Source organism: Myripristis murdjan, chromosome 4, assembly GCF_902150065.1.
Source record: "Myripristis murdjan chromosome 4, fMyrMur1.1, whole genome shotgun sequence".
Taxonomy (NCBI): Eukaryota; Metazoa; Chordata; class Actinopteri; order Holocentriformes; family Holocentridae; genus Myripristis; species Myripristis murdjan.
In genome coordinates this window covers 25,960,831-25,975,035 of record NC_043983.1, presented here as the reverse complement: position 1 = coordinate 25,975,035, position 14,205 = coordinate 25,960,831, and the positions used below count along the sequence as shown (strand labels likewise).

General features: G+C 41.7%; 2 protein-coding genes across 2 annotated transcripts in view; one reads left to right on the top strand and one right to left on the bottom strand.

Annotated features, from left to right (window-relative positions):
- znhit6 (zinc finger HIT-type containing 6) overlaps positions 1 to 1,588 on the top strand; it is a 41,242-nt gene extending 39,654 nt beyond the window's left edge. Inside the window, exon 10 of the mRNA XM_030050238.1 lies at positions 689 to 1,588. Within this exon, the coding sequence (XP_029906098.1) occupies positions 689 to 1,320 (632 nt within the window). The 3' untranslated portion in view covers positions 1,321 to 1,588. The remainder of the gene's footprint in view (positions 1 to 688) is intronic.
- An 8,884-nt stretch (positions 1,589 to 10,472) lies between these two features.
- ccn1 (cellular communication network factor 1) lies at positions 10,473 to 13,334 on the bottom strand. The gene is made up of 5 exons (XM_030050326.1): positions 13,087 to 13,334; positions 12,638 to 12,863; positions 11,971 to 12,315; positions 11,605 to 11,807; positions 10,473 to 11,487 (listed from the first exon to the last, which is right to left on the bottom strand). Exons 1-5 carry the CDS (start codon positions 13,132 to 13,134, stop codon positions 11,185 to 11,187), a joined length of 1,125 nt encoding a protein of 374 aa, XP_029906186.1. The 5' UTR covers positions 13,135 to 13,334; the 3' UTR covers positions 10,473 to 11,184.
- Positions 13,335 to 14,205: the final 871 nt, after the last annotated feature.

Sequence of the window (14,205 nt, the reverse complement as noted above, 5' to 3'; positions counted from 1 at the left end):
ATTTGACCTACATTTGTTACATTTGTAGACCTACATTTCTTACATATTTATTATTTGTACTAGTTGTAAATTAAAGTTGCATAAGTTGGCACTGTGACGCCCCAAAATGGTTACTGAGAGGCAGGCATAACCTTAATCTGTCATTAGCTCAGTTGGACACATTTGTAAGGGATCAAGCAGTGTGTCTGAGGTTCCAGATGAATTTAAAGTAAATCTTACTCCCTGAATTATTTTGCATGCATAATAACGGTTTCATAAGCATTTTTGCAAGTTTTCATAATTCGCCAGAATGTACAGAGTTAATTGTTGGGGGAGTTGTAACTTACTATTCACTAATGTCATTTTGCAGTCTTTATTTTGCGGCTTTTCTTTCACACGTCCATTCAGCTTTATTGCATAAGTTATGGCTTGGCACCCTGCCTCATTTTGGGAGGCATATGAAGCCAAAACCAGAGCATCAACACTGCCAAGCTGTCTGCCTCTCTTTCTGTCTCTCATCATCTCTCTGTTTGTGCATGAACTGACTTGTGTTCCACCCTTGTTTTTGTATGTGCGCAAACTGTGGTCACCTCATGTATGGCATATATTTAGACATATTTAAACTTCTATTTGGAATTTCTTCTTGTGCTTGTTCAATAACCGTGGCCACTGATCAGTTTTGTGTACATCTGGGGTTGTATTGTTACAGGTGAACCTGCATCAACCTGCAATAGTTTTGCAACAAAGACACAAGGGGTCGACCAAGGGAAGAGCAAGCTGACCCACGCTCCAGGACCCAAGCCGGGGTCCTGCACCCCAGAAGAAATCAGTAGCTGGACAGGAATGCAAGAGACCAGTGCTGAAACCGAACCTCCAAAGGAGAAAAGAGCAAAGAGGGAAACAGGGGAGGAAGACCTGGAGGAGGGAGAGATCATAGACAGTAGTGAAGAGGAGGAAAAGGAGGAAGAAGAAGGAAACATTGAAGAAGACACCTTAGAAAATAAGAGCTGTATTGGTGGTGATAATTCCAAAGGCCCTGCTAATGTTATAAATGATATGAGGGCAACTAAAGATGAACTGTTACACACTGCGGGAGATGATGATGATGATGAGGATGATGATGATGATGCTAGTGTCAGTAAACACAATACCAGCAGAAAGGATCAGTGCCTAAGTGAGCACATTTCTGTTTCTGCTGATGACAATGGGACTGTCAGGGAGAGTGCTGAGGTCAGCATGACTAAGGAGGACGCTATGAAAGAGCCCGGGCCTGTTCATACCCATCACTGCCATGACGAAAATGAGTCAGCTCGTGCTGCTGAGCCCTGTGGACAGGAATGATAATGACCTTATTGCAAGTGTATAGGATGAAAAGCATAAAGAGACAGCCATATCAGCAGGAAGTCACAGAGTTAATCGTATGTCAGTATACAGTAAGCTTCTACTGCTGAGAGGGTTTCAGTCCCTTTATCTCTGTTTTTTAAGAGGTGGGGATGATGACCTAAGAATATTGTTACATACAGAATAATATCTATGTTGTGTTTATAATAATTTTATGTTAAGAGAATAGATTTGACAACATGTTTTCTTAAATAAAGACATTTTTGGAAGATCACTTTTTGCATTTTTTTTTCTTTATCACTTGTCCATAGCAAATATATGTTGGATACTGACACTTGTATCAGAATGAACCAAATGCAGCTCAAGGTAATTGTGCCTTCCATTCCTACATTTGCATAAGGCTACTTTAGCTCGATAAATTCAAAGATTGGAGCCTCCAACATTAACACAAATTGGGTTTAATTGAAAAGAAAAACACAACTGTATAATAAAATCACCATCACCACTGCAGTTGAATATTAATTGAGTAGATTATTAATATATAATAAAAATAAATATTAATCAAGTACAGATCATTAATAAGTCTTGTTTTGCATTGGCTGATAAGGACTGGTGTTAATGTGCTTGTCTTTGTGACACCTCTGGAGGGTTTTCCTATGTGGCTTTATGTGCGCATGTGGTGCCTCTAGCCTGTTGTTATAACCTAATGTTAATTTATTACGGCAGAGTGCCAGTAATAATAACTGAAAATGTAGTTCACTGGGGACTCTGTATGGATGTGTTTTTATAAACCCCGTTAACCTATTTTGGATGTTAACCCCTATGGATGGCCTTTCTTTTATGTCTGGGCTGTGATGACGCATTTTCCACCCCTTTGCACAGGGAGGGGCGATGATCTCACATCTCAATGTGCATCTCTCCCACAGCCCAGAGACCCTAACTTCTTTACTACTTGTGTTGGCCTCCAAGTGCTATATTAATTCTTATCTAGCTTTATGCTATGCATTTTTGTGATCCCTGTGTTTATAAAACATCCAGTTGTGACCTCCACTTAAATCCATGCAGTCATATAATTAAGCATCACTGGCTCAAGGCAAAGCTTTTATTGTTTGATGGAAAAAATAAGCAATTTCTGGCAGCTTTATTATACCTTCTACATTGTAATCCATGGGTGGATTTAAGAGGACGTGCAGGTACATTGTTTTTTTGTTTTTTTTACACTTTCAGCTTTTTATTTAGCTAACAAAGAGGATCCAAGCTGAGGTTTTATGGTTACAACGGGGGTGTCACAACCTCTCATTTCCTCTCTAATCATCCTGTGATTATAATACCACTGGCTGGAGCTTCCTGCTTGTCTGTAGGAGGGCAGAGCAGTCCAGGTTGCTGCTGCTGCGTTTGGCCTTGTCCTACCAGCCACATACAATGTTGTAGTTAATGCTGCAGTCTGCAGCATCGGTGGCCATTAATGTTCTACTGTTGTTTACTGATGATGTGATGTGCTATTTCTCAGGGAGTAAAGCAATAAAATTGGGCTTAATGCTCACGTTTTCTCTGATTAGACGGGGTGGAATGTTACATAACATTCAAATAGACTGTCCATCCAACATACACTTACATACACTGAAACATGATACAATATACCCATCTAGCAGACCACCCTACCTTTTGCAGTTTGGAGAATGCAGCGTAACAGGCTCAAAGTACAGCAGAATAACCTCTGCTGCCTGCACATCTGTTCCTTCTCTTGGTGTGGCTTTCCCCAAGCTGAATTACCACCCATTTTTGTTTTAGCAGTTCTCTTAATTTTCTATCTCAATAAACTCACTCAATATAACCACACAAAAGCAGCACTTTTGTTTCTGTTTGCTGTTAAAAGTCGACCAGAGCTGTTTTTAGTCTGTTGGGAACACAAGGCATTGGAAATAATGCCTTCAATTTAACTAAATTGCCCTTTGATATTTCTGAAGTTGGTTTGCACTTAATTAGCCTTGATTTGGTGGTTAGGGTTCAACTGTGCTGCGTGCATAGCTGTGCTTTTATGAGACCAACTTTGGTAGACAGTTTTTTATTCAGAAAATGGCTAATGTTAGCAGAGCAGTGAACACAAGGAAAGGCAGGTACTGAGGTCGATGACTATGTTTCCAGAGCCTGATCTCAACAAAAAATAGATGGAAAACATTTTCAGTGGTCGACCTCAGACACTTTTCATCTGCAACTTGGTCTTTGAAATTTTTGCATGCATTTTCCATCTTTTGAAATGATCAACTGATTTTTGACTTGATCGCTGCTCCAAGCGTGGAGAATTGTTCAATAAACATGGCCATCTGCTCGTGCTAAACAAGAATGCCGTTTTGTGACATCATCTGTTGGGAACATTTCCACCACATTGGCTTTCCTTTTGCCCCTCTCTGCGTAGAGCCTGCAGAGCACTTATGAAATCTGGAGACTGTGTATTTGGGTAATCCCAGAGGTTTCCTTTAGTGGAAAATAAGTGACCAGCATGTCAACAAGACACACAGGCACCACCCATGCAAATTTCTTGGCTGTTTCCACGCTTCCCTCGTAAATCCATAATCACATCATACACGTTCCGCGCGAGCCTGTATGTATGCAAGCATCTGTGTGAGAGAAGTGCAACGTGCCTCCTAGCTGCGATTAAATCACCCCTCAGGACAGACCGGCGAAGGATGCTCTCGGGGCCCGGGTTGAGCCACATGGCCTTGTGCTTGTAATCACCAGTCATCACTGCCATAACTCAGCACAAACAGACCAGCAGTGTTGTTGTTGTCACTTTGTCACTGCAGTCACCTTGGAGACTGATCCCAAGCAAGCTATTCGCAGGAAGTGATTCACTTATTCCCTTTTTGCCTGTTTTGTGTCAACCTGACAGTCCACACTAAGAGAGACTGCTTGTTGTCCCTGTTATTCTCCTGCCATTATCAGCCTCCAGCCCTCTAAGCTATCATGGTGAAGTCATTTTTAGAGCACCTGCATGCTTGTTGCCTCTCCGCTTCATCAGCTCAGCTATTTCACCCAAGTTGTAACTATTTAAAGCCCACTTACAGGCCTGACCAATAGTTTGGACATTTTTCAGCTACTTGGAAATGATTAGTTAGACAGTCAAACTATGACTAACAAATGGTTCCTGTAAATTGTAGTGGTGACTGTGAGGCCCATCTCCACCCTTACTCCTTAAATACACACTTGAACATCATTTCAAAGACAATCACAACTCGTGCGAACAGTTTTTGAGAATGATTTCAAATATGCAGCTACAATCCCTCAATTCACTGGTGGCAGTTGTGTACATTTGTGTTAATGTTTTGTTTTGTTTTTTTCTGTTTTCTGTACGCAATAGTAAAATGTTCACTGTTATTGTAGGTCACTTAGGTCACATTACAAATGCTTAGGTTGTGAATGTTTTACAAGCTACTCCTTAGACAGGTTCAAAATTGTAAAATGGCAAATATCAGTCATAATCCATGTGAGACAAAACTGAATTGTGGTAAAAAAAAAAAAAAAGAAAGAAATCCTACATTCATCATTTTTACTTTTTGACATAAGTCAACAAAGATGGACTAGACAGGGAAGCTCTCTGATAATGTGAAGAAAAGAGAGACCTGAAATTACTCAGCTTAATTGTGAACATTTGCTACAGATGAATTTTCAATAATAGTAATAATAGGATTTTACAAAATAAACATAATTATTTTGTAAAGTAGGATTGCCTTGTGTGCCATAAGCTGTGATGGAGTTTGACTTTCCACAGATAGGGAGGAGTGAAGTCTACAAACTTATCTGAAAATGCTCTTTGGCTCTGATGTCGGGGGGAAAAAAATAGCAACTTCAGTAAACAGATGTTGTTAAATGACATCCACAGTGGCTGGAATATGCTGAACACCTTTTGAAAGATAAAAGAGTATCTTATTAATTATGCATTTTGTCTTTGTAGCTCTCAGAAACAGCTAAAAAAAAAAAAAAAACATTTTCCATCTGCATCATTTGAATGTCGCCACATTCTGCCTTTGCTTATCAGATTTGTATATCTGCAGACTCTGCCATGGAAGACTTAATGTTAAGCCACATTTGGCGAGTGTATACATGCGTTTTTTTTCCTTATGTCTCTCTGTGTGTGTGTGTGTGTGTGTGTGTGTGTGTGTGTGTCTACTTTATTGCAGTCCGGGACAAAGCCGGCAGACTGTTAGTGTATGAACCCAAGAGTCATACTTGCCACTCATTAGCCACTTTTCCACGGCAGGGCTCAAAATGTTTACAACACAGGATCAAAAGATGCTAAAAGAGCCTCAGAAATTGTGTTACAAGGGAATTTGGGTGGCATTTGTAATGACCAAGGCCGTACTAACCCAGTGTCGCCTTGTCGTGGAAAGCGGGCTGACATTACCCAGCATGGGGGACAGGAGGGTAGGAAAATTCGTCACTCTCGTCACTTTCATGAGTTCCATAGGAACACAAGCAGAAATCCACAGCTGCATCCTGAGCAGAGGTCTGCCTCGGTTCAAAGCACATTCTTACATGTTAACCAAGAAAATTGCATTTTATGTTATTAGTCCTTGTGGTACTGGTTTGAATTAACTGTGGAAAAAAATGACCATATCCCATCTGTGTGCATGTGTCCCAAATGTACTGAAAACCCAATCTAGTGTTGAGTTTTTGTCTCTCCAATATTGGAATGCATACATGTTTTTTTGAAGGCAAGTGAGCCAATTTGCTACTGGCAAAAGTGTTAGACAAAACTATTAGACCAAACAATTTTGTCTAAGGTTGTAAAAAAATAATAAAATACATGTAAAACTCAATTTCAGTTATCCTCTGCTGTCATTCCCTGTACTCATTTCAGTCAGTAAATCTGGGAAACATTCTGCAGTCCAGCAAAATAAATCACAGAGCCAGTGACATGTCTCACTATATAATGATTCAGGATTTAGCCTTGACATAAAGCAATTTAAGTATTTTGGTATCAAAGTCATTTTCAAAAGCTTTTCAAAAGCCCTTGAGATGTTTTTACACAATATAGCACAACCAACATGACATAATATACTGCTAAAAATGTAACTAATGGAGCATTGAGTGAGAGTTAGCCTTTTTATAGTGAAATCATCCGCAGTGTTAAATTGTTTTAGCATTTAATTAAAGGGGGAAATTGAATCAAAAGGAGTGAAAAGGTTGATTATGTGACTTCATGGGTCTGCCAGTGTTAAAGCTGTTTAGCACAATAGCAGCAGCAGCAAATGCCAGCATTAGCTCAGCCAGTATTGACGGCATGTGCCCCCTTGGAGATTATTCTGTCCAACATTGTCTCCACTGGGCTGGGCCTTTAAACGTCCAAAGACTCAGTGTTGCCTCTCCCATCAATGCTGAGTTTGTTTGAGCAAATAATCTGTCAAGAAGTCAGCATCCCACTGGGGACGGGCTTAACAATCCAACAGCCTGGGAGAGAATGGAGTCTGATTTTCCCCTAAGCCTGCTCATCAGTAACTCTTATGTAATTGCAGTTGGGGGATCTGACGGGTGTTTCAGCAGACTTGCGTCACTATCATTATGCTTTTGTGTGTGTATGTGTGTGTGTGTGTGTGTGTGTGTGTGTGTGTGTTTCCTTTGTATGTTTTGCTGTTCTTTGTGATTGCACTTGGTTTGAGTCGGAGAGGGTCCCACACCCTATCAGGATTTGGCACTTGGATGTTCTTGACATCATTTTACAGTTGTTTTGGGGACATTTACCAAGTAATAAGCTAATAAATAATTTCGTGCAGCATTTTTAATATGTTCAGTCAATTTCAGCTGCAAATTTGACAACACTGAGGTTTTCAAGTTCATCTTCAGATGTGTTACACTGATAACTATGTTTAATCAAAAGCCCTCCATATATGGAAATGATATAATGATTTAGTCAGTGCCCTATATAGACAGGAATTTTATGAGATAAGCAGAAATGTCTTTTGTCATTATGTAAAAAACATGCTATACGCCTATGCCACTTATAGAGAGGGTCTTAAGGTCCCCCTCATGGGACCCCTTGCCTGCAGTTTTAACTTTCAAACATGCCTTATAATCAGCTGATTGGTATACATCGTAAAGTAGTGGTGACACTGTCTTTAAGTACAACAGGGAGGGTTGTACCCTGTTTATGATACTCAAATTAATTTTGACAGGAAGTGTGACAACTCTTTTTCATTTATTTTTTTAAATGAGCCCCTCCCGGGAAACATTTTAAAATATCTTGGTTCCAATGTAAGATAATAAGACAAAAAAATAATGTTTTTGGGAAATCCAACACAATTCCACATTAAATCTGGGCTCTGCTGTCAGCCGGCTGGAGATGTCACCCTGTGTTTCCATTGATCCCGTGTTTGTTTGCACAGTTTGACATGAAAATCTCTTTGGGAGAGCTGGAAGAAAAAGAAAAAAAGAGTAGTCTGTTGCACAGTATTCCCACCTGCTATTCAATAAACTGTTAACGGTTGAGTGGCTTTGAGTTGCTCTGTCCAAGAATCTTTGTAGAAATGTGAGTCCGTCTTTCCCTTCTCACATGCAAACTAAATTGCCTTGCAACCCCCTGACAGAGATGGCAGCAGTCTCTTCCTTTGCCTCCTCCCACTCTGCCTCTCTGTCATTATATTTTACTGAGCTTATTAGAGAAGAGAGACATTTATTTCACTAATAAATGGCAACTTGTTAAGCACTGACAGACACTGTGCTGACTTGCCCCATCTTATTGAGGGCTGAGTTACTTAATTGCTACCCTGTGGGGAACATGTTTGTTCCCATGGACAAGCAGATCTAACATACAGGTGTCTGGGATCAGAGCTTCTCATGAAGGGCCATCAGCCGGGCAAGCACAATGATTTAAAAAAAAAAAAAAAAAAAAAAAATCAAACACAACATGCATTTTCCTATTGAAGCCAGCAGATGGCTCTTTTTTAAAGGAAGTGGCAGCTTCTCCATTTGGACTTGTGGCCAGCCTCTAACCCTCCTTGCTTCTTGCCCCTGATTTCCCTATAACAGTGAATATTAACCTGAGGTTATAGACAAGGGGGCTGTAAAATAGCTGACATCAGTGCTCAGCAGCTTCCAGAATGCTGTAATGGCCACTCTCTATCCTGTTAGCTTCTGGGTGCACCGCATTACGTAGTGCTTAATGAAGCTTTAATGCTAATGTCTTTGTCATATAAACACGCTTTGGGTTCAGTGAATGAGGTAGTCGCTGAGTGATTTAATTGCAGGGGCGCCTGTGTGTGAGAGCCTTGTTTTCCTGTGTGTCTGAGCGCAATAGTTTTAACAGGTTTGTGCCCTGCTGGTGAGACCACCACAGTGTACTTCTCACAATAATGTGATCTTTGGGTTTTCAGAGGAACTCAAGTCTGAAGTGTGAACCCCTCTGCTGTGCCTGTGTGTACATTATAGAGGAATGCTACGGATGACCGAAAGACTGCTCATATAACATAGAGATGCCATTACATAACCAAGTTAGCTGCATTGTGTTAACAAGACAAATGACAGTTGAACTGCACTGCACTTTCCAAACTACGAAGGCCGGATTGAGAATTTTCCTCCCTAGGAAGCACTAGAAAGAGTGAAAACAGGGCTGCTTGAAAGTGTTTTGACTGTAAATCCGAGCTGCAAGGGGCAGCCACACATCTTTGTGATTAGGTAAACCTCAGAAGCCTTTCATGTGAGCAATCTGTAAAACCTCAGTGGGCACATCCTGTGCGGTATGCAGCTCAATCAAAGGAAATGTGTCCTGCTCAACCTCCTATTAAATGCACACGATTAAACCTTATTTCCACCAGCCATGCAAGAAAGTTGTGCAGAGGTGCCTTGTGGTTTCAGATACACAGGTTTTTCATGCTCATTTTCTGGGGAGATAAAATGCCTTGTGCAGATACAAGTGAGTATTTGGGAGTGTTTGTGTATATTTAGAAAATCTTCTCAGCTAAAGTGAACATGTTGCTCTGAAATATTTTCCAACATCTGCCGCCCATCAGGATGTCTGCTTTCTGAGCCACTGCTGCATTCCTGAGCCGCTCCCTCTACCTGGATCAAAAAACCCTCCCTGTCCTTGCCCCTGAGCTCTGCTCTCCCTACCCCAGTTCAAACCAGAGGTATTTTGCTGTAGTGACATCAGATGAAATCCGTGCATTTCAAAAAATAAGACCAAACTCAAGGCCAAACCCCCTCCTTTTCAGATTGATACTCAGATTGCCTTTTTTTCAAATTGTACAATCGGGTCTGAATGGCTGTCATGGACCTTTGGGTCAAAACTTTTATTCACACAAAGCACAGAAAGGACCACAAAAAAATTGGCCTCAAATTATCAAATAAATACAAGTAAGTAAAAAACACAAGAGATGGAGCCAATGAGTGTTCATGTGACACTAGCAAAACAATGTCTTAGCAGCAGGAGAACAGCATTTGATGGTTCTTTGACCACGGAGACGACTACGTCACGCCTGTTTCCTGCCTCTCCCCTGTTTCTACCTCGTAATATTCATGCCTGCTAAACTGAAACAAGGAAGGAGGACTTAAGCCCTCCCTAACTTTGCAAGACTGTTTACAACTACTTAGGAGACCCCTGCAGCTTAAGAGGCATACAAAGCCAATGCAACTAATTCACTTTTAAAGGCAACTTCTAATGAATTGGGTCAAATTGGTATTGCTATTCCAATGTGTTAAAAAGCTTACACGGGGATCCACATTCTTTATACAATAATAGTTATTGTCCTTGTTGCATGGTGTCTAATCCAAGCCCATTCAGAGCAGCACTTAAGATTCTTGGCATAATCCCATACTCATTGGTACTCATGGACTTAATTTTTTTTCTTTTTTTTCTCAGAATCAGTCAAGTGTATGGTTTAGCGAGATCAAATGAAAGCTTGCTCACTTCAGAATGGCATTCCAGAGAAAGTCAGGAGAGTCTCCAAGGTTGTGTTATATAAGAACAGACTGACCCTGCACAATGTCTGTCTGAGAATCTGTTGTGTCTACGGTATGATATAACTGAGGGATTTTCTCCACTGGAAATAATGACTTTAAATAACCTCCCTCGCCTCTGTGCATGTGTGCACGGTAACCTGTTTGGACTGTCGTGCAGCATAGATTGAACACAGTGAGCCCAGGCAGTGTTATAGTTCATAAATAAATCAGTTTTATTTGTAACATATAAAATTAAATCATTTTACAGTTTATTCCAGTATAACACATAATATCCAAATAAAGTAGCTACATTTCTTGATAAATAATATTAATAATAATAAAAACATTCATTCATTCTTTGACATGTTTCGCTTTGTCTTTTTGATAAAGGGATTTCAATAGCTGCCACAAAACATGAACACTAATGCCCACGTCAGGAAGGAATGAAACCACACACTTGTTAAACAAGTTGAGAGGTTACATTTGGTGTCTTGTTCTTAGGATACAGGGTGGTATACTACTTAAAGTTGCGCATGTGTATACCTACATATACACACACAAGTCTACAGTTTGGGTCATGTCTGATGTTAACGATCAAAATATACACAGCGAATTGATATCAACGACTAACATACATTTACAAATATTAATTACATGTTGCTCCATAACGAAGCTACCTAGGATGCTCCATTAATATGAAGCGATTCGTAGTTAAGAATGCTGATGTAGTCACAGCAAACAGTGCACTTCATTAAGTCCTCATGATGTAAGCCCACAATTCCTTGGGAATCTTGTTACAACAAGGAGTTGGTAGTTGATCGGCGGTCACTTTACACCCCTGCATTCAGATGGACTGCCACTGGCTGCCAATGTTGCTTATTTCTTATTCTCTCTCTCTCACTTAGGGGCTGGGTCATTCTTAGCCAATCAGACTCAGTCTCTGAACTTGTGGATGTCATTGGAGAGGCGGTAGAAGGGGTAAGAGGCTTCGTTGGCATGGGGACAGTTGTAGGTGCACTTGCAGGACTTGATCATCATGACGTTCTTGTTGAAGGTCTCGCCATCCTCGCAGCGGAACTTGACGCGGATGGTTCTGGTGTCATGGGGGGTGCAGCAGCGCCCATCCACACAGGCCCCGCAGTACTTGGGCCTGTACTTCTTCAGGCTGGAGCAGCCGGCGTAGGTGAACTTGATTGGCTGGCTGGACCTCTTGGTTCTGCTGCACTTCTTTCCTTTCTGTAGAGGGAGGAATGAAAGAGAGAGGAACTTTTAGTCATGTAAACACACCCAGTGGTGATATGTTTTTGGTATCATGCATGCATCCATAATACAGTCATGGCGGCTCAAGCTTACCTTCAGACTGGAGTAAGGTGACTGGGTGCATGGCCGCACTTCACAGATTCTCGTCTCTCTGACCAGCTTGCACTCGCTGTTGTTGTTGGTGACTCTGGTCGAGATGCCTGTTCCACAAGTCTTGGAGCACTGGGACCAGGGCGTGGTTTGGACAATGCACTTCTGGTTGTCAAACATGTGGCCCTCAGGCTGCACTCTGAATGCTGTGATAAAAAGAACAAATGAAAAGATCACATTAGCATTTTTTCAAATGGTCTTCCCAAAAGGAAAGCAATGGAAAATATGTATTCAATGTGGAATATTTCCAGCAGAAAACAAACAAACAAACAAACAAACAAAAAACTGGCAGACAGGCTGCTTTCTTACCAGGTAGAGACTTGAGCCCGCCCTTGACAATGGCGATGAGCTCGTTCCTGTTGGTGAGGTCTCTTTCTGACTCGTCTGTGACTGTGTCTTTGCCAAAGAGCTTCTCCAGGATGTCTGTCTCCTTGCCATCATCGCACACCCACTCTTCGCAGCACTGGCCTGCTACCTTGACCAGTCTGGGGTTGGCGCAGCCCAGATTGGGTAGGGAGAGCTCCTGTGGGCACAGCGGGACACATCCCACCGCCCCATCGATGCACGTGCACTGGTGTTTACAGTTGGGTTGGAAGCTCTCTCCATTCTGGTAGATCCTGCTGTTGTACTCGCAGGGTCTGCCTTCCGACTTGGCTGCAAGGGGAGAAAAAAAGAGAGCAAAGGAATGTTATTCTTTCCTGCTCTGCTCAGAGACGTCTGCTGAAGACATCACATGGCTGCAGGATAAGGATCAGTTAAACTGTGAAATTCTTCAGGCTGCCTGAGGAGTCACTTTCTCTCCACAGTGGGCTCTCTGTGCTTTGAGGGTTAGACTAAGTTTCCTCCTAGCTGCATTCCACAGTGTTGAAATCACACAGGTTCTCTGGCTCCAGACTAACACACAACTCTTTCAAATGCTAACTTCAGAAACTTTTAGATTTATGCATAACTAAAGCTGGATGGTCACTATACATACCTCGGCAGATGCCACGGGTAGTAGCAGCGAAGCTGGCCCCAAAATTACACTCCAGCCCTTTCGTGTGGTCACAAGGCTCAGTCAGGCTGCAGTCCTCGTTGAGCTGCCTGGCGCAGACTTTGCAGCAGCCGCAGCCGTCCAGGACGACGCTCACACCGGGTGCGCACTTGGGCATCTCCAGCGGACACTCACACACGGAGGGGCAAGAGGAGGAGGACGAGAAGACCTGAACAGCCAACAACAAAAGTCCTCGTTAAAGACCGAAAGTTTTCCAAGTTATACCACACGAACCCTGATACTAACAGCTCGAAACTACAGCGTGTCTCTTGCCTCTTTATCCCCTAATAAAAAACGAAACGTCTATTCATTTTCCCTTGTTGGAACAATAACAAAATGTATAAGCATGCTGAAATCCTTTCCTCTCAGACTTAAATGAAAGTATAACTCACCAAGTTGAAACTTCCAATGAAGATAACGAGAACAGTAAGCATCAGCATGATGGATATATTTTTCTTGTGCGTATTCAAGAGGAATCCTGGTCCCAGTTAGATTTTCTGAAAAGTAGGTAGTCTGTCTTCGGGAGAATCCTTAAGTGTTTTTCCCCAGTCAGTCGTCTGTCTCTCTAGATTTGTCTGGTAGTAGTCTCTAGTAATAAGAGGCTCCTCTAGAGTAGCTGTTGAAGCTCCTGGTAAAGCGGTTGCAGTCTGCTGAGGTCCGGCCACCTCCGGACTTATATACCGTAGTGGGAAGCTGACGTCGTTCCTGGGCTGCCTCCTGAACTGTTCCCAAACTATGCCAGGAATGTTTCTTGGCGCATTTTCCATCCAAGGCCTAAGCTCCACCCTGTCTAAACCTTTCTCTTTTTTCTCAAATGGATTTTTTTCTCCCCTGGATCCCATCTGAACACACTTTTCCGTCTCACATTTTTCCCTTCTTCTTTGCCCTCCTTTCATTCTTCTCCCCTGCTTACTTCTCACATCTATCAACTCAAGTTCAGTTGGCTTTGCTGTGGAAATAGAGGAGATTAGATGGTTTATTGCAACAGCTTTTGCCTGGGATTAAAGAATGCTGTCGTGAACATTTTCCCCATTTCATGTTGTCACTAAAAAAAAAAGCCAGAGAAACAGATCTGCCCTTATTTTCAGTCAAAAAAACGTGTGTGACTTTTATCTCTTGACACCACAAACACCAACTTGTGCTTTTGATCATTTATCGCTTAAGTCACAATATTTATAAGAAATATTGTAAAATGTATGTTGCAAAAACTATGCAAATATGCAGATACTTTATGTCAAAACATAGCAACACCAATGGAAATGGTACACTGTATTAAAACCATAGGGGATACAGGAAAAGGTGCCATAAGTATTATGAGGTCGCCATTAACGCACCACTGAGTATCATAGACACAATATAAGTCCCTGTAGGAGCACAAAAGAGATGCCTTAGTGATTTCTGCATCAGGGTATGCACGATATGTTTATTGTTTTACCAATGCAGTTCGTGTAATCAGTTAAATGCAGCTTTATAGTGTGTTACAGTGGCCACACGTCTAAAATAGCTGTAGG